General features: G+C 39.6%; 1 protein-coding gene and 1 pseudogene across 1 annotated transcript; one reads left to right on the top strand and one right to left on the bottom strand.

The window, feature by feature from the left end:
- Positions 1 to 5,710, bottom strand: part of LOC112649080 (dynein light chain 1, cytoplasmic-like) — a 179,861-nt pseudogene extending 174,151 nt beyond the window's left edge.
- A 244-nt stretch (positions 5,711 to 5,954) lies between these two features.
- Positions 5,955 to 9,745, top strand: LOC112649216 (DDB1- and CUL4-associated factor 12-like protein 2). Its single transcript, XM_025431370.3, has one exon. The coding sequence runs from the start codon at positions 5,955 to 5,957 to the stop codon at positions 7,371 to 7,373; it is 1,419 nt and encodes a 472-aa protein (XP_025287155.1). The 3' UTR covers positions 7,374 to 9,745.
- Positions 9,746 to 25,640: the final 15,895 nt, after the last annotated feature.

Raw genomic sequence — 25,640 nt, 5'->3', positions numbered from 1 at the left:
GTGGCAGGACAAAATCAATGCCCAGAAATCAGTCGCATTTGTATACACTAACAATGAGACTGAAGAAAGAGATATTAAGGAGTCAATCCCATTTACAATGGCACCCAAAAGCATAAGATACCTAGGAATAAACTTAACCAAAAGGTAAAGGATCTATACCCGAAAAACTACAGAACACTTCTGAAAGAAATTGAGGGAGACACAAAGGGATGGAAAAATATTCCATGCTCATGGATTGGAAGAATTAATATTGTGAAGATGTCAATGCTACCCAGGGCAATTTACACAGTGAATGCAATCCTTATCAAAATACCATGAACTTTCTTCAGACAGCTGGAACAAATCATCTTCAGATTTGTGTGGAATCAGAAAAGACCCCGAATAGCCAGGGGAATATTGAAAAAGAAAACCAGAGCCTGGGGCATCCCAATGCTGGATTTCAAGTTGTACTACAAAGCAATGATCATCAAGACAGTATGGTGCTGGCACAAAAACAGACACATAGATCAATGGAACAGAATAGAGAATCCAGAAATGGGACCTCAACTCTGTGGTCAACTAATATTTGACAAAGAAGGAAAGACTATCCACTGGATAAAGGATATTCTCTTCAATAAATGGTGCTGGGAAAATTGGACAGCCACGTGCAGAAGAATGAAGCTGTACCATTCTCTTACACCATACACAAAGATAAACGCAAAATAGATGAAGGATCTAAATGTGAGACAAGATTCCATCAAAATCCTAGAGGAGAACACAGGCAACACGATTTTGAACTTGGTCACAGCAACTTGTTGCAAGATATATCTATTAAGGCAAGGGAAACAAAACAACAATGAATTTTTGGGACTTCATCAAGATCAAAAGCTTCTGCACAGCAAAAGAAACAGTTAACAAAACTCAGACAACCTACAGAATGGGAGAAGATATTTGCAAATGACGTATCAGATAAAGGGCTAGTATCCAAGATCTATAATGAACTTATTAAACTCAACACCAAAGAAACAAACAACCCAATCATGAAATGGACAAAAGACATGAACAGAAATCTCACAGAGGAAGACATAGACATGGCCAATAAGCACATGAGAAAATGCTCCACATCACTGGCCATCAGTGAAATACAAATCAAAATCACAATGATATACCACCTCACATCAGTGAGAATGGGGAAAATTGACAAGACGGGAAACAATAAATGTTGGAGAGGATGTGCAGAAAGGGGAACCCTCTTGCTCTATTGGTGGGAATGTTAACTGGTACAGCCACTCCGGAAAACTGTGTGGAGGTTCTTCAAATAGTTCAAAATAGAACCGCCCTACAACCCAGCAATTGCACTACTGGGGATTTACCCCAAAGATACAGATGCAATGAAACGCCGGGACACCTGCACCCCGATGTGTATAGCAGCAATGTCCAGAATAGCCAAACTGTGGAAGGAGCCTCTGTGTCCATTGAAAGATGAATGGATAAAGAAGATGTGGTCTATGTATATAATGGAATATCTCTCAGCCGTTAGAAACAACAAATACCCACCATTTGCTTCAGCGTTGATGGAACTGGAGGGTATTATCCTGAGTGAAGTAAGTCAATTGGTGTAGGACAAACATTAATTGTCTCATTCATTTGGGGAATATAAAAAATAGTGAAAGGGATTTTAGGGGAAAGGAGAGAAAATGAGTGGGAAATATCAGAGAGGGAGACAGAACATAAGAGACTCCTAACTCTGGAAAACAAACAAGGGGTGGTGGAAAGGGAGGTGGCCGGGGGGGTTGAGGTGACTGGGTGACAGGCACTGAGGGGGGTGCTTGACCGGATGAGCACTGGGTGTTATGCTGTATGTTTGTATATCGAACTCCAATTAAAAAAATATACCAAAAAAAAGCTGTGAATACAAAACAATCCAGTTAGGTACCAAAGAACATATTAGATAATTAATTTGCATATTACTTTTTATTAAAATTATATTTATATAAATACATAAATACATATAGAAAGTTTCAAATAAATGTGTACATGTAATTATGTATGCAGAATTTTTTTTTTTAAGATTTTATTTATTTATTCATGATAGTCACAGAGAGAGAGAGAGAGGGGCAGAGACACAGACAGAGAGAGAAGCAGGCTCCATGCATCGGAAGCCCGATGTGGGATTCGATCCCGGGTCTCCAGGATCGCGCCCTGGGCCAAAGGCAGGCGCCAAACCGCTGCGCCACCCAGGGATCCCTGTATGCAGAATTTTGGAAGGAATTTTAATTTTTCCCTTTTTGCTTTCTTCATCCCTTTCTCTCCTTCCCCCATATCAACTCCCTTTCTCCATGATACACAAATATATTCTAGGTATGCCACATTAGAATACTAGTAGAAATCTGCATTACATTAATTTATTAAATCAATTTTTGTTCTCAAGAATGTTTAAAGTATATGGGCATAGTAGTATGTGTGTGTCATACTTAAATAAATAGACAAAAATCAGGTGTACCTGCTTAGATTTTTTTTTTTTACTCTGTGAACTAGTCTTTTGCCTACTCGTGTTTTAGACAGTTATAATACTCACCCTCCACTACTGCAGACATACAGGCATTGTGTTATGCCTTGGAAGATATTAGGTGTGTAAGTGGTTGCCTCTCCTTCCATGGTAACATATCCCCAGAGCATACAAGGTCCTCTCTTTTTCTTGTGAATCTTGGGTAATGGGTATTATCTTCTTTCATGAAACATGGGGAAAAATACAGCACATTTCAAAATTGGGCCCATCTGGCTGGTAGAAAGTCTAATATCAGAAATTCCAAGGGCTATCCTTTTTATGGGATATCACTAAATTTTGATGCTTACTTGGTCCCAGGAAAAAAGAGGGATGTAGTTCTTAGTTCTTTGTGTTTGCTATGGATCTTCATATTGCTTATTCTATTACAGAATGACATCAGGATGACCTAAACTGGTTCTTGCTACTCTGGTTGCTGTCAGGGAAGTTATAGTGTCGCCTCTTTCAGAAAGCCTTGCCACTGATCACAGGATCTCTCACACCTGTTCTGTATCTTTACCCATGGAGTCCAACTTCCACAGATGTCCACAGCCATATTTCACCATTTTGGGTGGTGCAAAGGTCTTTTTAAAATAATCTCTATCACTAGCAGAACCTTTCATTCAACTCCTAACATATCTCTTGAGAAGTGATTAAGAACATGGAATTTGGATTCAGATTACTTGAGTAAAATCCTGCATCCATCACTTACTAATTCATTGACTTACTAAATCATAACTCCTGCAAGACTCCTTTTCCTCATCTACAAAATCCACCACTATTATAACAGTGGATTAGACAAGATAATATTTTAAAATTACTACAACAATGCTTGTCAGTGTAATAATATAGCAAAGGTTTCAGGTTAAATAGTAAAATATAATAAGTTATATATAGTTCATAGGTATAATTTCTCTGCCTAGGCTACCCTCTGCCTTGGCCTCAAACTGATAATATCCACTTTAATTGCTAAGGCTTTGACAATTATCACATGGATAGGGGGTCCATTTTCAGGGTAGCTCTGAAGTACTCTGAAAATGTACTATTAATCTCCTATCTGCAACATACTCTGGCCTGATCGGTTGAAAAGAGCCTAGACTATTATTTCTCAAAGAGTGGTTCACAGACCATCTGTATCAAATCTTTTAGGATAGGGTCAAGGCATGTGCATATTTATTAAGCTGTCCCCATTACCTGAATATGCACTAAAGTTTGTGAATCTCTTCTCTACACTCTGCATACCTTGTCATATAGTTGCTTCTTTCTGAAATGTCCATTCCCCTAGGCTCACCTGTGGAAACAAAATGTAGCCTTTTCCATGAAGCCTTTTCTAATTTCATGTTCACTACCTGCAGCAGTTGCAACCTCTTCTGTCAGCTATGGGCTGAATGAGATGGGGAGGAATCAGGGCTGGGGTGCCGGAGAGTGTTAGGGATCACTGGAATGTAACACCTGGACTGGCATGGTGGGAAAGGCCCATGGTTTGTACTTGGGAGTTGGGCACTTTACGTGACATTGCAAAAACAGTAGGGGAAGTAGGGAGAAAAATCAGTAAAACAGAACAGGGGAAGTGGGGAAGTACCAACCAGTAGCTTCAAAGTGCGAGGTATCACTGTGTAACTATTTTTTTATAATAAATTTATTTTTTATTGGTGTTCAATTTGCCAACATACAGAATGACACCCAGTGCTCATCCCGTCAAGTGCCCCCCTCAGTGCCCGTCCTCAGTGCCCGTCACCCATTGACCCCCACTCCCCACCCTCCTCCCCTTCCACCACCCCTAGTTCATTTCCCAGAGTTAGGAGTCTTTATGTTCTGTCTCCCTTTCCGATATTTCCTACCCATTTCTTCTCCCTTCCCTTCTATTCCCTTTCACTATTATTTATATTCCCCAAATGAATGAGACCATATAATGTTTGTCCTTCTCCGATTGACTCATTTCACTCAGCATAATACCCTCCAGTTCCATCCACGTTGAAGCAAATGGTGGGTATTGAATGGATAAAGAAGATGTGGTTTATGTATACAGTGGAATATTACTCAGCAATTAGAAATGACAAATACTCACTGTGTAACTGTATGCCTGTGTTTGGAGGAACCTGCCACTAGGCTGTTCTGAATGGTCTGAGGGTATGAAACTTCCAACTCCTGAAACTAAGCTGGTGCTCTGAACCTTTACATTCTCTCATCAATGTGTCCCTGTGGCTGCCTCCTTCTGAAAGTAGTTTATCTCCATCTCTGTGACAATCCTGCCTATCCCACAGTACCCTTCCTCAGGCCCCAGGGGAATATGCCCAGGCACCTGAGGCTGAGAGACTGAGAGAGGGAGCTAACACAACCAAGGAGCAGAGAGGAGCTGCACCCCTTGACTCCTCCTTTCCACCTCCTTATGTCTCTAGGGTACAATAGAAGCCAAAACCTCCAAGGAACTTCTCCCTTGTCAGCATCAGTGTGGCCTGCCATGTTCCCAAAGATATGCCTAATGGGTCTCCTCCATCACGCCTGCCAGAAAGTGGGATCCCTGGAGACCTGTATGTGGAATGCACTCCTCAAGGCACTCGGGTGCATGAGCTCAAAGACTTCAATTTTTAGTACACACACACACACACACACACACACACACACACACACAGGTATAGTAGAAAGTGTTTAAGATCACTGCAGAGCGGCCGAAAGAGGGGTGGCTGCAGAACGAACAGAAAGGAGGGGGTCCCCTGTAGTTCCCAAACACTCCCATTCCCCCACTAAATTCAATGTCTAATCTTAGCCCAGGGTCTTCCAGGATTGCAGCAAGTGCACATTTATTTCTTCGTGAAGACAATTGCACTGGCTCTTTCTAGCAACGTGGTAGGCTATATCTAAGATTTCAAATTTTATTTAAGTAGGGATTTTAAGAAGGTTGGTTGGCTGCTGTCCTGAGACCGGCGAAATATCCTGTGTCACTTGGTGGAGGTCCAGGACAAGAGCACATGGCTAGCCTGGAAATACCTGGAGCGCAGGCCCTCGTGCACCCCCAGCCCCAGTGGTCCATCCCACTTCCCCTGCTTGGGGAGCGCTCACTCCATCGCGCCTGCTTGCTCCAAGCCCACGCCTCCCGCTGCCTCCGCCCCCTCACCCGCGGGCCCCAGCGCAGTCCTCGCCCTGCTCGCCCTTCACCGCTGCCCCACCGGCCGCACTTCCCGCCATCGCCTAGGTCCACGCCTCTGCAACTGCACTACGGCCGAGCTCCACTCCCCTCCGCCTGCCGCCCTCGCCTTCTTCGCCGCTGCGTCCCTTCTCGGGAGGCTCCGCGCCGGCCGTCTGGCCCCTTACAGTCCAAGCTCCCGGCTGACACGGAGGCGCCGCGGTGCCTGCCGCCGCCGCAGCCAACGTGGGTGCCACGGGCCGCCGCGCCGCCGCCGCGCCCGCCGCCACCCGCCCGCCGCCCACCATGGCCCTGCAGCAAACAGGTAGCAGGAAGCGGAAAGCGCCGGCGATCGAGGCGGGCGCCGCGAGCTCGTCGTCTCAGGGCTCGGCGGCGGCGGCGGCGGCGGCGGCGGCGGCGGCGGCGGCCTCCGAGGGGCCGCTGCTGCGCAAGAAGCAGAGGCGGCGGGCGACGCGGCGGTCGCTGGTGCAGTACCTGAAGGGCCGCGAGGTGGGCGCGCGGGGCGGCGCCGGGCTCCGGGGCTCCGAGGGCGAGCTGCGCGGCTACGCGGTGCAGAAGCTGCCTGAGCTGTTGAGGGAGCGCGAGCTGGCGCTGGGCACGCTCAACAAGGTGTTCGCGTCGCAGTGGTTGAACGCCAGGCAGGTGGTGTGCGGGACCAAGTGCAACACTCTGTTCGTGGTGGACGTGCACTCGGGCCAGATCACGCGCATCCCCCTGATGCGCGACCGGGGGCCCTGGTTGGCCCAGGCCCAGCCGACCTGCGGCATCCACGCCATCGAGCTGAATCCCTCCAAGACGCTTCTGGCCACCGGGGGCGAGAACCCCAACAGCCTGGCGGTCTACCACCTGCCCACCCTGGACCCCGTGTGCCTGGGCGACCGCCACGGCCACAAGGACTGGATCTTCAGCATCGCCTGGATGAGCGACACGGTGGCCGTGAGCGGCTCCCGCGACGGCACAGTGGCGCTGTGGCGGGTGGACCCCGACATGTTCAACGGCAGCATCGCCTGGCACAACGACGCCGGGCTCCCCGTGTACGCCCACATCCGGCCGAGGGACATGGAGACCATCCCCAGGTCCAGCACCAGCCCCAGCAACCGCAAGGTGCGGGCCCTGGCCTTCAGCGGCAAGAACCAGGAGCTGGGAGCCGTGTCCCTGGACGGCTACTTCCACCTGTGGAAAGCCCGGAGCGCTCTGTCCAGGCTGCTGTCCATCAGGCTGCCCTACTGCCGGGAGAACGTGTGCCTGACCTTCTGCGACGAGCTGTCCCTGTACGCCGTGGGCTCCCAGTCCCACGTCTCCTTCCTGGACCCGCGCCAGGGCCACCAAAACATCCGGCCCCTGTGCTCCAGGGAGGGTGGCACGGGCGTACGCTCCCTGAGCTTCTACCAGCACATCATAACCGTGGGCACGGGCCATGGCTCCCTGCTCTTCTACGACATCCGCGCCCAGAGGTTCCTGGAGGAGAGGGCCTCAGCCAGCCCCGACTCCTCTCCCGGGCCCTCAGGGAGGAAGCTCAAGCTCACCTGTGGCAGAGGCTGGCTCAACCACGACGACCTGTGGGTGAACTACTTCGGTGGGATGGGCGAGTTCCCCAACGCGCTCTACACCCACTGCTACAACTGGCCTGAGATGAAGCTCTTCGTGGCTGGAGGACCTCTCCCTTCAGGCCTCCATGGGAACTACGCAGGCCTCTGGAGCTAAGGGTGGCTGCTGCGTGCGTTCTCACGGTGCCCAGATTTACCTCCCGGTCCCCTCTCACTTTCCTTCCTCACGCTGTGTTTGTGCTTCTTAACTCAATGTGCTGTTTGTCTTCCAGGTCGAAAGTGCCCAGCTTACCTGTCCCGTGTGTGTGTGTGTGTGTGTGTGTGTGTGTGTGTGTGTGTGTGTGTGAGAGAGAGAGAGAGAGAGAGAGAGAGAAAGAGAGAGAGAGAGAGAAGAGACGTTTCCTTCAGGCAATCAAAACTTGGCTTTAATACTTTTTTACACTTCTCCAAACCATCTTTTTGAATTCACATTAGAAAGAGTTTTGGCTAACTCTTACTTGTTTTCTTTGAGTTATATATTCTCTTTTTAATGCCACACAGTCATGGTTTTAGAATTTTGTATTTCTTTATCTTGGATTTTTTAAATTTATTTTTTATTGGTGTTCAATTTGCCAACATATAGAATAACACCCAATGCTCATCCCATCAAGTACCCCCCTCAGCGCCTGTCACCCAGTCACCACCACCCACCGCCCACCTCCCTTTCCACCACCCCTTGTTGTTTTCCCAGAGTTAGGAGTCTCTCATGTTCTGTCTCCCTTTCTGATATTTACCACTCATTTTTTCTCCTTTCCCCTTTATCCCCTTTCACTGTTTTTTATATTCCCCAAATGAATGAGACCATATAATGTTTGTCCTTCTCCGATTGACTTATTTCACTCAGCATAATATCTTGGATTTTTTGTTTATATATTACAATAATATTGTGTTTAGTTATTTTCATTGCAGGTAAATGGTATATTAAAATCAGAGATCCCTAGGTGGCTCAGCGGTTTAGCGCCTGCCTTTGGCCTAGGGCGCGATCCTGGAGTCCCGGCATCAAGTCCCACATCGGGCTCCCAGCATGGGGCCTGCTTCTCCCTCTGCCTGTGTCTCTGCCTCATTCTCTCTCTCTGTCTATCGTAAATAAATAAATCTTTAAAAAAATAAAATAAAATCATGCAAACAGGGTTTGTACATCTGTTCTGGAAAGTTAGCCATAGTTTTATAGAGCATTGTTCCAATTGGAAAATACATTCCAAGTTCTAGATTACCAAATTTGGAAACATTCCATTTGTAAATTGTAATCTTAGGTGTTTATGGTTTCTAAGTTGTTGGTGCTAAGCATACTTTTTAAAAAAGGTTTTTCTCTTTGAAAAAAAATGTTGTCATAGAATCTTGTTTTTGTACCAAAATTTCAATATGTCAGAACACTTCAGGAATGCAAGGGTTCTGTTGGTTGAATGTTCAGAATTAATCTGAACAATTAATCTTTTTGTCCTTCAATCCTTACTTAAGTTTTAATGACCTGTTGTTAAACAAATAAATGAATGTGTATTTTTCACTTCTTGCCTTAGTACTATCAAAATTTGTAAATATATTTGAATGTTTGTTGTTTAAGGAACTTGCACAGAATTTCAGTGCCATCATTCAAAGCAGGGATTCTAAGTATAAAAATGTAGAATGTATGGCAGGTGGGGCAGAATGTATACTGATCCAGGATATAGACTGGATATTTTTTCTGTTTCTGTTTTTAATGCCAAATATTATATTTCAGCATACTTTAAATTTTCTAATTCTGCTGAACAGTTACATCACAAAAACCTGCGAAGGACAAAAATGAACCCAGTCTCCATCCCTTTGGAAAAAGATGCACAATTTGTAAAGTCCAAATTAATAAGATTTTATTTTGTGAATTTCAAAGATTCTTATCTAAAGTAGAATAAATATATTGTTAAAAAAGAAAGTATTGATGTTGTAGCCCTCAATGTAATAATATACAATTATCAAAGGCACTGGAAGTTTGTTTCAGGAGATGATCTGGGGATTAAAATAATTGGGATTAGGTTGAAGATATGTTAGAATATTGGAAGTGAGAAGGGAGATTGGCCCTTCCTCAAAACTGGCCAGGTTATGCTGGCCTTGGATTAGTGTTGTGGCATGTCTGTTTTTTCCGTAAATGTTCTGGCACTCAAGTGCTGCCTTAGTGTCCATTCACTACATGCTATTCAGTTGCAAATCTGAACCAAAGGTACTAAAAGTGAATTAAGAAATACAGAAAAATAAGCTTTTGCTCACAGAGATTGTCTTAACAGGTTTATATAGTTGTTATACAGCAGTAAATTGTGTTTGTGTGCATGTATGTGTTTCCAACTCAGTCATAATTGTTTTGAGAGCAGAGAATCTTTATATTCTCTCATTTCTCCACTAATGCCTAGCAAATCATAGGCAATCAATTTACTGAATGAATGTATTTGCCTCTGGAGACTTAAAGTTCAAGGCTATGAAAAATAAACAAATGCATAAACACATAAATAAAAGTTTACTCTTAAATAGTATGGGATCCTGTTTTGTTTTAAGCATTTTCTTCTTTGCCCTAATCCATTTCCCAGTAAGGCTCTAGTGCCTGTTCATTTTCACCTGCAAATACTTAGATTTGAAGGTTTTTAAAAATATTCTGTTTCTTTTTCAGAAATTAGTTTTGAAAGATCTTTAATTTTGTAGGAGTTTTTCTTCTTACCTAAAAAGTTATTTGTTAAAAACTTCTTTAAACATTACCTAAGAACTTCACCAAAATATTTATTGCCCATCTTATTGTGGGTTATAGGGTATTTTTATAGTATTTGATCATTATTTGGGGACATTGGAAGAACATCTTCAGAGGAAATGACAGTTTTAAATGAGGTAGAGTTTTAAAGAAGAGTTAGAAGAAACATCTCTGACCTGTTCTTAGGCTTGTCCCTTAACTTCATCACTGTCTCACTCTTAATTTTCTAAGTTAGAATACATCTTTTTGATGCCAAATCACATGGCTTGTCTTTTAAAAACACTAAAGAGCCTAATTATGTATGTATTTACATTATGTAGAAGTTTAATTATTTTGAAATATTTCCTACTTCAGGAGCAAAATGACCTACAGAAGTACAATTAATTATGTAGCTTGTGAGTGACATAATTGAAAAAGTAATGAAACTGGCACTACAGGAAACCCATAAATGTAGTTCACTTAAAACACACAAGGGGAGGGACGCCTGGGTGGCTCAGCGGTTGAGTGTCTGCCTTCAGCCCAAGGCGTGATCCTGGAATCCCAGGATGGAATCCCACATCAGGCTCCCTGCATGGAGCCTGCTTCTCTCTCTGCCTGTCTCTCTCTCTCTCTCTCTTTCTCTCTCTGTGTGTGTCTCTCATTAATAAATAAATAAAATCTTTAAAAAACACATACATAAGGGGATACATATTTTTATATACAAATTACCTATTATGGTTGTCTGAAACCCTTGCATTATAGGTTCTTATAACTATTCATTAAAAAGTTAGTTCCATTTATCTAACTACATATTCAGATATACCTCCCCAAATATATTTCTGACTTGAAAATTTATGTTCTTTCCCTTACTCTTTGGATGAGTTAATTTCTAATTTTTTTGAGGAGAGGGAGAAAGAAATGACTAATCAAGGATATCCAGTGAAATAAATTGAGATGAGTGCTCTCAAAAATTCATCTGTTAAATATATTTTAGCATTAATGATAAACAAAATTGGATTCTCCAGAGGTTGTTTTTTTTTTCCCAGCTGAAAACAGTGTTGAACAAATTGTCAAAAAGTTTCCATTAATTACTAATTTAGAGTGATTTTTTTTTTAGAGTGATTTTAAAAAGTAATTCACAATGCCTTCCTGGACGTTTTACTGACAATTTCCTAATCTCTGCAAGTTTTAGGTAACCCAGCTACATTAAACATGTCACTATGTGAGCTGCTCAGGGATTCAATTCAGTGAGAACGACATGTACTTATGTGAAAGAAAAGCTGTATAGGCCACAAGTGTTTGCTTTAAGAGATGTTATTTTAAGATCTTTTGAGAGTGTTCCCTAAAACTATTCCCCACTACTGGCTGCTGCAAACCCAGAAACATCTACCATTGGAGTGTGACATCAATAAAAGGGCAATGCAGTTACAGGAGGTTGCCATGAAACAGGCTAATCTTCACGAAGAAGATGTCTTTAACTACTAGTTGTTGTTTTGCACAGGCAGTGGTCTTTGCTTCATAGTCCCTTCCCCCAACTGTTTTTTTCTTCTAAACTCTGTGACATGGCAGGGCAGTATGCATAATTCTTCATGTTTCCAGAGTGAAAGTTTTGTTATCTTAATATAGCATTTATCAGATTGTAATGCAGTTAACTATGTGAGCATCTTGCTACTCAACCCTGCAACCCCCCCATTTGAATGTGAACTCTGTCATCCCAACATCCAGCACAGTAGGCTGCACATAAATGGCACTGGGAAGTCCAGAACAATGACTAATGCAATATTCTTGGCATCCATTATTTTATCAGATTAGTTGACCAGAACATTTGCAAATGTAATAAGGGTTAGGTTGATGGATGAAGAACATCGTGAGATAGGCCCCATGGTAGTGATCATGTCAACTTCATACCATGGGATAATGTGGGCAAGGCAGCAGAAATTTTGATTACTTAACAGTTTCATAGAGGACTGATACTGGATCTGGGCCAGAAATATAAAATGGAATGAATATTTTATAATCACAAAAACCTGGGTTTGAATCCCTGCTTTGTTATTTTTTTACTGAGTAACCATAAATGTGTTGCTTAACTTTTCTAAACCTGACCTTACATTACTAATTGATCAATCCCCAGAATCTAGTATGCTGTCTAATACATATAAGCACTCTATTGATATTAGTTCTCTTTCTCTCTAGATCCCCACTAATACTGTTAAAGAGTATATGTACTTTTTTATCTAATTGTTACATTTTTACAGGGAAATTTTTATGTACATTGTGGAAAGTGGGACATATATAAAGGGAAATATAAGAAAACAAAAAAAAATCTCATTTCCATCAGCCAGATATTACTATTATTTAACAACTCAGTGTATAACTTTCCAGATTTTTTTCTGTACATAATGTATTGATCTATGTCATCACTACTAAAATGAGAATAGTTTCTATAGTTTGGCTTGTAATATTTTTTTGGTTAATGATTCCATCTTTTCGTGGCAACAAATATTCATCTTATCTAGTATTCAGGATGTTCTCAAGGTGTAGATGCAGAAAATTAAAATGGATTATTTGATGCCCCACTTAGGAAATTGGTTCTATTACCAGAAATCATTAGAAAAATGTATCAGACATTTATCCCAATATAGTAGCCCCTCTTACCTGTGGTTTCGCTTTTTGTGGTTTCAGTTACCTGTCTTCAACCACAGTCTGGGAGCAGATGACCCTCCTGACTTAGTATCAGAAGGTCAATAGTAACCTAATACTACATCACAATGCCTACATCATCCACCTCACATCATCTCATCACATAGGCATTTTATCATCTCATGTCACAGGAAATGGAAGGATGAGTGCAGCATAATAATATATTTTGAGAGCGACCACATTCACATAAATTTTATTACAGTATATTTTGTAATTTTATAATTGCTCTATTTTATTACTTATTGTCATTAATCTCTTACTCTGCCTAATTTATAAATTAAATTTTGTCATAGGGCTGTATAGGGAAAATACATAGTATATATAGGGTTTGATACTATCTGCAGTTTCAGGCATCCACTGGGGATCTTGAAATGTATCCCTCTTAAAAAGGAGGGATAACTATGAGATTGTATTCTTACTTAAACCTCAAGAGATAATTGTAAACATTTATCATGTACTGATAATCTTTGTCTAGATGCTTGCTTAATTCAGTGATTTTCAGATATTGAAGCATATCACAGCCACTTGCACATATTTTAAAAGTGAGAGTTGTTCAAGTCTCAACTCAGATCTACTGAAACAGAATTTCCTTGTAAAAACACCATTTTATTTGAGTGTTTTCAAATTAATTCAATCAAAACCCAAATGAGATACCATCAACAAAATAGGGTATCTGCCTTAAAAGTTTATGGTGTAGCAGAGGAGAAAGATATCTAATCCATTTATTATAAAAATTCACTGGTGTCCAAAAAAAGTAAGTACAATATTAAAGTTATGCTAAGCACAATGAGAATACGGAAAGAATAGCATTAATTCTGCCTGGGAAGGTCATGGAGAGCTCCCAGGAGATAAATTGCTTGAGCTGGGTCTGGAAAGTGAAATAAGGGTGGAGACTGAGTGCTAATACCTGTTTGAAAGTACATTATGAGGGATCCCTGGGTGGCGCAGCAGTTTAGTGCCTGCCTTTGGCCCAGGGCGTGATCCTGGAGACCCAGGATCGAATCCCACGTCGGGCTCTCGGTGCATGGAGCCTGCTTCTCCCTCTGCCTATGTCTCTGCCTCTCTCTGTGTGACTATCATAAATAAATAAATAAATAAATAAATAGATAGATAGATAGTACATTATGAGTGTCTGGAATGTATGAGCACATACATTCACATACATTACAGCCCTTGTGGAATTCCTTGTGGAACTTGAAGTGCCTATGGGATTTCTAGATGCCTGGTTGGTAGTTGGAAATACAGATCTGGAAGCTCATGAGAGAGGTTAGGGCTAGAGATACAAACGTGGGAGTCACCACTATAGAATGGTACTTGGGGTACTTGGGGTAGGGAACAATATAGTGTCTCAAAGACTAGGTCTCCTGGTTCCCATTCCAAAACCCACCTATATTAAATAGGTCTGCACATCCATATATGCATACATTACTATATGCCTGGCATGTAGTATGTAATTAATGACTTCTAGGTAGATGATCAAATAAATGTTTCTTTAGTAAATATTAAATGCTACTTAGTAGTCTCCAAAAAAGTAATATTTCATCTTTTCATTTGGTAGTGAACAACTTTTAAATTCACCTATTGGAATCACATTAACCAAAAGATGACAAAGGAAATCTACCAACTGTTGCTTTTTTAAATGGAGAAACCTATATTTTGCTTAGTCGTGTTTTTATCCTTTGTAGAATGTGGATCATTCTACAGTTGGGCAAGAATAAAGCTAGGTATTGATGATAGCTTCCTTACAAATTACTTTTTTTGTTATTTCATTTTGGAGGGTACAGTTCACTGAAGCAAACACATTGATGATGTCAATGAGAGTAATGGTGCTATTTTCACCCTTTCTAATGCCATTATTGTGCCATTAGCTGTTTCAACCTACGGCATTAATGTTTCATGTTGATTAAATTTTAACATCTAAATTGCCCTTTTATGTTACACACAAATGATAAACTTGAACATTCTAGTGAGAGGGCAGCAACTTTAGTTTCCTCTAGGCTCCTAGTAAATTCATCAACTAACATCCCCAGCACCTCAGAAATGGCTAATTTTTGTTGCTTCTTCTTTACTAAGAGATATAGGGTTGAGTGTGTTTTTGTTTTTGAATTATGCCTCATATGGCTAAAACTCGACCCCATTTTATACAATGGATGCATTTCTTGACATTTGTACATGAAGCACATTTTTGAAATCGGAATCACATATTCACCCGTTGACTTATATTAATTTCACAAGTGTCATCTTTATTATGGATTGATTTCCAATTGACAGTGGTTTCTAATGCATTGTCACTGCCTACACCTCTAAGACATGTACTTTAGTCTTCAAATAAAAGCTGAGTGATATAATGGAATTCCTTATTTCAAAGAATATTAAAGGATATTTTCAGAATGTGATAAATTAAGCCCAATTTCATTTGTGTAGAAAATGGCATTTCTTAAAATGGGACATTTTGTAATTTGATTTTCTCTGTATATGTTTATCACAAGCCAGAGCAAATTCTAAGATACCCTCATTTGTCATACCTAAAGAAGCTCTCTTCTTTCTTTTCCTGGTATTTAAGAATGTTGCCCTAAGCAAAGGTGTTTGGCTCACAGATACTCCAAGGGAATTATAAATAACCTTTTGTTTTTCCTTACTATTTTTAATTTTTTAAAACTCATAATATTTAAATCATTTTTTAAACAGACTATTTGGGCATCATTATTCTAGACTGACTATAGCTCCAAAAATAATGAGAATTTGAATGTTTCCTTAATTGCCTTCTTAAAGATCAGGGGCTTTTGTTTTATGACTTAAATTTTTTTTTCCCAATTGTGGCAAAATACACATAACATAAAATTTACCATCTTATATATTTTTAAGTGTACAGTTCAGTAATGTTAAGTATATTCACATTGTGCAACTACCTCCAGGATTTCTTCATCTTGCAAAATTGAAACTCCATACCCATTAAATAACAATTTCCCATTTTTCCCTCCTCACTAGCCCCTGGCAGCCACCATCCAACTGTCATTTAGTTTGACTATTATAGGTACCTCACAGAAGTGGAATAATACAATATTTACAATATTTTGTAACTGGTTTATTTTATGTAATATAATTTCCTCAAGTTCCATCCATGTTGTAACAAGTGTCAAAATATTTATTTTAGGTTTTTTTTATTTTTTTAAGATTTTATTTATTTATTCATGAGAGACACAGAGAGAGAGAGAGAGAGGCAGAGACATAGGCAGAGGGAGAAGCAGGCTCCATGCAAGGATCCCGATGAGGGACTCGATCTCAGGACCCCAGGATCATGCGCTGAGCCAAAGACAGCCACTCAACCACTGAGCCACCCAGGTGTCCCAATTTTCTTCATTTTAAAGGCTAAATAATATTCTATTGTCTGTATATCCCACATTTTATTGATCCATCTATCCACTGATGGACACTGGGCTGCTTCCATTTCTTGGCTATTGTGAATAATGCTGCTATAAACATGTGTGCGCAAAAATCTATTCTAGACAATGCTTTCAATTTATATATATATCCAGAAATAAAAATACTGAATTTTAAGGTAATTCTGTTTTTAACTTCTGCTTTCCATCATGGCTATACCATTTTATACTCCCACCCAGAGTGCACAAGGGTTCCAATTTCTCAACAGCCTTGCCAATATTTGTTATTGTATGAGGTTTTGTTTTTCATTTTTCGTGTTTTGTTTGTTTTGTTTTGTTTTGTTTTGTTTTGTTTGGGGGTAGTGCCCATATAAATGAAGCATGAAGTGTCAGGGGCTGTTTTCAAACTTGTTTCAACTAACAATTGATTTATACAAATATTCTACCCCAATCTTTAAGTACTAACAGTACACTACATATGGAACAGAATACACAGCTGTGATTATCATGAGGAGAAATCATGATGATTTAAATGTGAGCAAGGGAGTCTTGAAACCTGTAAAGTACACAGAAAATATATTTTTGATATATTTTCCTAAAAAGGTATCCAGCAGGATAATTTGAAAATTAGAACTATCACTTATATGGGCTTAATGACCCCATCAAAAGGCGCAGGGTTTCAGACTGGATAAAAAAGCAAGACCCATCTATTTGCTGTCTAGAAGAGACTCATTTTAGACATAAAGACACCTACAGCCTGAAAATAAAAGGTTGGAGAACCATTTAACATTCAAATGGTCCTCAAAAGAAAGCAGGGGTAGCCATCCTTATATCAGATAAACTAAAGTTTATCCCAAAGACTGTAGTGAGAGAGGAAGAGGGACACTATCTCATACTTAAAGGATCTATGCAACAAGAGGACTTAACAATCCTCAATATATATGCCCCGAATGTGAGAGCTGCCAAGTATATCAATCAATTAATAACCAAAGTTAAGACATACTTAGATACTACACTTATACTTGGTGATGTCAATGTAGTGCTTTCTACAATCAACAGGTAGCACAACATCTCCAAAGAAACGAGAGCTTTAAATGATACACTGGACCAGATGGATTTCACAGATATTTACAGAACTTTACATCCAAATGCAACTGAATACACATTCTTCTCAAGTGCGCACGGAACTTTCTCCAGAAGAGACCACATACTGGGTCACAAATCAGGTCTTAACTGATATCAAAAGATTGGGATGGTCCCTTGCATATTTTCAGACCATGATGCTTTGAAATTAGAACTAAATCACAAGAAGAAGTTCGGAAGGATTTCAAACGCTTGGAGGTTAAGGACCATCCTGCTAAAAGATGAAAGGGTCAATCAGGAAATTAGGGAAGAATTAAAAAGATTCATGGAAACTAATGAGAATGAAGATTCAACCATTCACAATCTGTGGGATGCAGCAAAAGCAGTCCTGAGGGGGAAATACATTGCAATACAAGCATCCATCCAAAAACTGGAAACAACTCAAATACAAAAGCTTACACTGCACCTAAAGGAGCTGGAGAAAAAACAGCAAATAGATACTACACCCAGCAGAAGAAGAAAATTAATAAAGATTCGAGAAGAACTCAATGAAATAGAGACCAGAAGAACTGTGGAACAGATTAACAAAACCAGGAGTAGGTTCTTTGAAAGAATTAATAAGATAGATAAACCATTAGCCAGCCTTATTAAAAAGAAGAGAGAAAAGATTCAAATTAATAAAATCATGACTGAGAAAGGAGAGATCACCACCAACGCCAAGAAAATACAAATAATTTTAAAAACTTTTATGAGCAGCTATATGCCAATAAATTAGGCAATCTAGAAGAAATGGATGCATTTCTGGAAAACCACAAACTACCAAAACTGGAACAGGAAGAAATAGAAAACCTGAACAGGCCAAGAACTAGGGAGGAAATTGAAGCAGTCATCAAAAACCTCCTAAGACACAAAAGTCCAGGGCCAGATGGCTTCCCTGGGGAATTCTATCAAACGTTTAACAAAGAAACCATACCTATTCTACTAAAGCTGTTCCAAAAGATAGAAAGAGATGGAATACTTCCAAACTCATTCTATGAGGCCAGCATCACCTTAATTCCAAAAGCAGACAAAGACCCCACCAAAAAGGAGAACTATAGACCAATATTCCTGATGAACATGGATGCAAAAATTCTCAACAAGGTATTAGCCAATGGGATCCTACAATACATTTAGAAGATTATTCACGATGACCAAGTGGGATTTATCCCAGGATGCACGGCTAGTTCAACACTCATAAAATAATCAATGTTATTCATCATATCAGCAAGAGAAAAAACAAGAACCATATGATCCTCTCAATAGATGCAGAGAAAGCATTTGACAAAATACAGCATCCATTTCTGATAAAAACTTTTCAGAGTGTAGGGATAGAGGGAACATTCCTCAGCATCTTAAAAGCCATCTACGAAAAGACTACAGCAAATATCATTCTCAATGGGGAAACACTGAGAGCCTTCGCCCTAAGATCAGGAACAAGACAGGGATGTCCACTCTCACCACTGTTATTCAACATAGTACTAGAGGTCCTAGCCTCAGCAATCAGACAACCCAAAGAAATGAAAGGCATTCAAATTGGCAAAGAAGAAGTCAAACTCTCCCTCTTTACAGATGACATGTCCCTGTACACAGAAAACCCAAAAGACTCCACCCCAAGGTTGCTAGAACTCAGACTGCAATTCGGCAGTGTGGCAGGATACAAATTGAATGCCAAGAAGTCAATGGCATTTCTATATACTAACAATGAGACTGAAGAAAGTGAAATTAAGGAGTCAATCCCATTTACAATTGCACCCATAAGCATAAGATACCTAGGAATAAACCTAACCAAAGAGGAAAAGGATCTATACCCTAAAAACTACAGAACACTTCTGAAAGAAATTGAGGAAGACACAAAGAGTTGGAAAAATATTCCATATCATGGATTGGAAGAATTAATGTTGTGAAAATGTCAAGGTTACCCAGGGCAATTTACACGTTTAATGCAATTCCTATCAAAATACCATGGAGTTTGTTCAGAGAGTTGGAACAAATTATCTTAAGATTTGTGTGGAATCAGAGAAGACCCCAAATAGCCAGGGGAATATTAAAAAAGACTACCATAGCTGGGGGCATCACAATGCCAGATTTCAGGTTGTAGTACAAATGTGTGGTCATCAAGACAGTGTGGTACTGGCAGAGAAACAGACACATAGATCAATAGAACAGAATAGAGAATCCAGAAGTGGACCCTCAACTTTATGGTCAACTAGTATTCAACAAAGGAGGAAAGACTATCCACTGGAAAAAAAGACAGTCTCTTCAATAAATGGTGCTGGGAACATTGGACATCCACATGCAGAAGAATGAAACTGGACCATTCTCTTACACCATACCCAAAGATAAACACAAAATGGATGAAAGATCTAAATGTGAGAGAAGAATCCATCAAAATTCCTGAGGAGAACACAGGCAACACCCTTTTTGAACTTGGCCACAGTAACTTCTTGCAAGATACATCCATGAAGGCAAGAGAAACAAAAGCAAAAATGAACTATTGGAACTTCATCAAGATAAGAAGCTTCTGCACAGCAAAAGAAACAGTCAACAAAACTAAAATACAACCTACAGAATGGGAGAAGATATTTGCAATTGACGTATCAGATAAAGGGCTAGTTCCCAAGATCTATAAAGAACTTATTTTTTTAAATTTTTATTTATTTATTCATAAGAGACAGAGAGAGAAAGAGAGAGAGAGAGAGGCAGAGACATAGGCAGAGGGAGAAGCAGGCTCCATGCAGGGACCCTGACGTGGGACTCGATCTCTCCTCTCCAGGATCATACCCTGGGCTGAAGGCAGCGCTAAACTGCTGAGCCACCCGGGCTGCCCCTATAAAGAACGTATTACACTCAACACCAAAGAAACAATGCAATCATGAAATGGGTAAAAGACATGAACAGAAATCTCACAGAGGAAGACATAGACATGGCCAACATGCACATGAGAAAATGCTCTGCATCACTTGCCATCAGGGAAATACAAATCAAAACAACAATGAGATACCACCTCACACCAGTGAGAATGGGGAAAATTAACAAGACAGGAAACAACAAATGTTGGAGAGGATGTGGAGAAAGGGGAACCCTCTTGCACTGTTGGTGGGAATGTGAACTGGTGCAGCCACTCTGGAAAACTGTGTGGAGGTTCCTCAAAGACTTAAAAATAAATCTGCCCTACGACCCAGCAATTGCACTGCTAGGGATTTACCCCAAAGATACAGATGGAGTGAAACGCCAGGATACCTGCACCCCGATGTTTATAGCAGCAATGTCCACAATAGCCAAACCGTGGAAGGAGCCTCAGTGTCCATCGAAAGATGAATGGATAAAGAAGAATTGGTCTATGTATACAATGGAATATTAATTAATTAATTAAGAAACGACAAATACCCACCATTTGCTTCAATGTGGATGGAACTGGAGGGTATTATCCTGAGTGAAATAAGTCAATCGGAGAAGGACAAACATTATATGGTCTCATTTATTTGGGGAATATAAAAAATAGTCAAAGGGAATAAAGGGGAAAGGAGAAAAAATGAGCGGGAAATATCAGAAAGGGAGACAGAACATGAGAGACTCCTAACTCTGGGAAACGAACAAGGGGTGGTTCAAGGGGAGGTGGAAGGGGGATGGGGGTGACTGGGTGACGGGCACGGACAGAGGCACTTGTTCGGATGAGCACTGGGTGTTATTCTATATGTTGGCAAATTGAACACCAATAAAAAATAAACTAAAAAAAAAGAACTATCACTTTTTAAAAATTCTCAATACATTTAATCTCCCATTTATTTAGTTGATCACAGCTAGTATTCCTAACTTTATGTAAGTAAAAGGTTATATTTTAAGTGCTATCCTTGGTGTGTTTTGAGGGGAAACTCATATATCAAAAATCAATTTTAGAAATAACTAATAATTATATTCTGCAAATGGATATAAGTTTTTCACAATTGACGTAGCCTGAAGTCTCTTAGGAGTATCTTTGGAAATAAAATGAGTTATAAAAAGAGGATATTTCACTTTCAATGGTACTTAGAACAAAACATCACAGAGATGTTTCAGATAAAACAAAACATCATGGAAAGTTTGTTTATTTTTGAGAAAAGAGAGCACTACTGGAGGGAGAGGCAGAGGAAGAAGGAGAAAATCTTAAGCAGACTCTGCACTGAGTGAGGATCCCAATGCAGGGCATGATCTTATGTCTCTGAGGTCATGACCTGAGCCAAAATCAAGAGTCAGCTGTTCAACTCACTGAGCCACCCAGGCACTCTAAGGGATGTCAAGGAATTTTTAATCTCTTTGATTTAACGTCTGTATTAGTAAATGTTGGAATATTTTATAATAGCTAGTATTGTTCTTTTTTCCTGTTTTAAAGGTCTCATTTCAGTCAATTATGTATAACATGCTAAATCTCAAACTTTTATATTTCTATAACACTACACTGTCATTAGCGATTTACTTATATATTTTTTAAAATTGTTTATTTAAATTCAATGTAGTTAACATATACTTTTTCATTAGTTTCAGGTGTAAAATTTAGTGATTCATCATTTGCATAGAACACCCACCGCTCATTACATTAAATGCCCTCCTTAATGCCCATCACCAATTACCCCATTTCCCCCACTACTCTCCCCTCCATCAACCCTCAGTTTGTTTCCTAGAGTTCAGCATCTCATATGGTTTGCCTCTCTCTATTTTCATCTTATTTTATTTTTCTTTCCCTTCTATGTTCATCTGTTTTGTTTCTTAAATTCCACATATAAATGAAATCCTACGGTATTTGTCTTTCTCTGACTGACTTATTTCGCTTAGCATAACACCCTCTATTTCCATCCAAGTCATTGCAAATGGCAAGATTTCATTCTTTTTGATGGCTGAATAATAATAATAACACCTTTTCTTTATTCATTCATCTATTGATGAATATCTGGGCTACTTCCATGTTTTGGCAACTGTAGACATTGCTGCTAAGGGGTACATGTGCTGCTTTAAATAGCTATATTTGTATCCTTTGGATAAATACCTAGTAATGCAACTGCTGGGTCATAGGGGAGCTCTATTTTTAAATTTTTGAGGAAACTCCATACTGTTTTCCAGCCTGGCTGCACCAACTTGCTTTTCCACCAGCAGTCTAAGAGGGTTCCCTTTCTCTGCATTCTAGCCAACATTTGTTATTCCTCAAGTTGTTATTTTTAGTCATTCAGACTGGTGTGAGGTGGTATCTCATTGTGGTTTTGATTTGAATTTCCCTGATGCCAAGTGAAGTGGAGCATTGGTTCATGTGTCTGTTGGCCATTTGTATGTCTTCTTTGGAGAAATGTCTGTTCATGCTTTCTGCCCATTTCTTGACTGGATTATTCAATTTTGGGGTGTTGAGTTTGATAAATTCTTAACTGATTTTGGGTACTAGCCCTTTATCTGATAAGACATATGCAAATATCTTCTCCCATTCCATAAGTTGCCTTTTAGTTTTGTTGACTATTTCCTTTGCTGGGCAAAATTTTTATTTTGATGAAGTCCCAATAGCTCATGTTTGCCTTTGTTTCCTTTGCCTTTGGAGATATGTCTAGCAAGAAGTTGCCGTGGTCAAGGTCAAAAAGGTTGCTGCCTGTATTCTCCTCTAGGATTTTGATGGATTTTTTCTTGTCTCACATTTGGGTCTTTCATCCATTTTAAGTTTGTAGGTGTGTATGATATAAGAAAGTGGTCCAGTTTCATTCTTCTGCATGTGACTGTACAATTTTCCCAACACCAGTCATTCAAGAGACTGTCTTTTTTTCCAGTGGATACTTTTCCTGCTTTGTCAAACATGAGTTGACCATAGAGTTGAGGGTTCACTTCTGGGTTCTGTATTCTGTTCCAGTAATCTATGTCTGTTTTTGTGCCAGCACTATATTGTCTTGATGATTGCAGCTTTGCAATACAGCTTGAAGTCCAGAATTGTGATGTCTCCAGCTTCGGTTTCCTTTTTCATCCTTCCTTTCACTATTTTGGGGTATTTTCTGATGCCATACAAATTTCAGAATTGTTTATTCCACCTCAACGAAAAAATTTGATGATATTTTGATATGGATTGTATTGAGTGTAGATTGCTTTGGGTAGTATATACATGTTAACCTTATTTTTTCTTCCAATCCATGAGCATAGAATGTTTTTCCATTTCTTTGTGTCTTCTTCAATTTCTTTCAGAAGTGTTTTATAGTTTTCAGCTTACAGATCCTTTACCTCTTTGGTTAGGTTTATTCCTAAGCATTTTATGGTTTTTGGTGCAGTTGTGAATGGAGTCAATTTCTTGATTTCTCTTTCTTCTGCCTCATCTTTAGTGTATAGAAATGCAACTGATTTCTGTTCATTGATTTTATATCTTGCCATGTTGCTGAATTCCTATATCAGTCTAGCAATTTTTTGGGGTGGAATCTTTTGGGCTTTCCACATAGAGTATCATGTCATCTGAGAATAGTGAAAGTTTGACTTACTCTTTACCAATTTGGATGCTTTTATTTATTTTTGTTGTTTAATTGCTGAAGCTAGGACTTCCATACTATGTTGAACAACAGTGGTGAGAGTAGACATCTCTGTCATGTTCTGGACCTTAGAGGAAAAGCTCTCAGTTATTCCCCATTTGAAGATGATATTTGCTGTGGGTTTTTTGTATATGGCTTTTATGATATTGAGGTATTTTCCCTCTATCTGTACATGGAGGAGAGTTTCTATAAAGAAAGGATGCTGGATTTTGCCAAAGCCTTTTTCTGCATCTATTGAGAAGTACTAATATATTTCTAATATTGCAAGCATCCTATAAAACCATGTATTTTGAACTTCTACACCTCAATAAAGTGGATGGAATGATAAATGCTCAATATACTTTGAACAAATTGATTTTCTGATTTTTAAGTAAAAATGAGAAAGGTTGTAAATCATATCTCAATGTTAAGTCTGGGCAATGTTGATATAGGTTAAAATTATCTTCAGGACTCTTCTATGTAATGCAACCACTGCTAATCCATTTGCAGATGCCATACACTCATATAATATCTTATCTCTAAAATTTCCATCATTATGCACAGTGACATCACTTAGGCTTTGAGATATGGCCTTGTATAGGAATTCTCTAAGTATTTTTTGTCCATCTTGCTAAAAAATATCACAAAATCTGACATTTAGGAGTTTCTTACTTCCAAATATGAATTGCAAATATTGTTTCAGATGTGCCATATTAATTCTAATGAAGGCTTAACCATTCCATTTTTTGGCAATATCCCACAAGTCAGCATTAAATAGGCCCCATCCTGTAACTCCTATCTACTAAGTTCATTTTGTATTAGCTATTGGATAGAGGTATGTTCCTTTTTACATGTCAGTTTTACTTTCAACATCTTCCTGGAATCATATTCTCTGAAAAATAAGTTGAGTTTTTAAATGCGATACAGAGTTTTAAAATTATAAAACATATTTGGGAATGGGAACCAGAAGTTGGTGTAAAACAGGGATGTTTATGTAAGTGTATTTAAACTTGGGATGATTATGTAAAATATTTTATTGGTCTTTACGTTTATCTTTATTTAGCCTGTACAAAATGAACATATTTTATAAGCTACTAAAAGTATAAGAGTTGATTCCATACAGAAAATGTTTATGTACTCAATAGAGCAACAAAAAATGATATCTCCGTTAATTCCACTAAACTAGATCTCTTCTCAAAAACCTAAAATTCAAAAAATGAGGACTATAGCAAGAAAATAATAGTTTCAAAAAGAAGGATCAGGGCAGCCGGGGTGGCTCAGCGGTTTAGCGCCACCTTCAGCCCAGGGCAGGATCCTGGAGACCTGGGATTGAGTCCCACGTCGGGCTCCCTGCATGGAACCTGCTTCTCCCTCTGCCTGTGTCTCTGCCTCTCTCTGTGTCTCTCATGAATAAATAAATAAAATCTTTTAAAAAGAAGGATAATTATACAGCAAATACTATGACCATATCTAAGTATAAATTCATTAAAATAATATATGGAACTGTATTTTTAAAACATAAAATACTGGTCATGCTCCTATGGATTTGGAAATAGAGAAAACTTGCTAAAGCATGGTTGTAGTTAAAAATGTTTAGCATAATAAAAAAATATATGAAAAAAATGTTTATCGTGGGGATCCCTGGGTGGCTCAGAGGTTTGGCGCCTGCTTTCAGCCCAGGGCATGATCCTGGAGTCCCTGGATTGAGTCCCACATCAGGCTTCCTGCGTGGAGACTGCTTCTCTGTCTGTGTCTCTGCCTTTCTCTCTCTCTCTGTGTCTCTCATGAATAAATAAATAAAATCTTAAAAAAATGTTTATCGTTTTCCAATAGGTCATTGCTAGTCATGGCTTTTTTTCCCAGACATTCTTTCCCCGTATGTGTCTTTAGTTTCTCTTAAGAGGATGCCTCAGGCAAATATACAAACTATATTTTGTTTCTCACTGGTTTATTTTTTGCAACCATATTAAAGTTATTGTGATCCTACCAAATGAGAA

The sequence above is a fragment of the Canis lupus genome, chromosome X, assembly GCF_003254725.2.
Source record: "Canis lupus dingo isolate Sandy chromosome X, ASM325472v2, whole genome shotgun sequence".
NCBI lineage: Eukaryota > Metazoa > Chordata > Mammalia > Carnivora > Canidae > Canis > Canis lupus.
Note: the sequence above shows the minus strand (reverse complement) of the source record. Positions and strands in the feature narration are given on the sequence as shown.

What these genes read in the sequence shown, in the direction of transcription:
- LOC112649216 (XM_025431370.3), top strand. Translation starts at nt 5,955, where the DNA reads ATGGCCCTGCAGCAAACAGGTAGCAGGAAGCGGAAAGCGCCGGCGATC.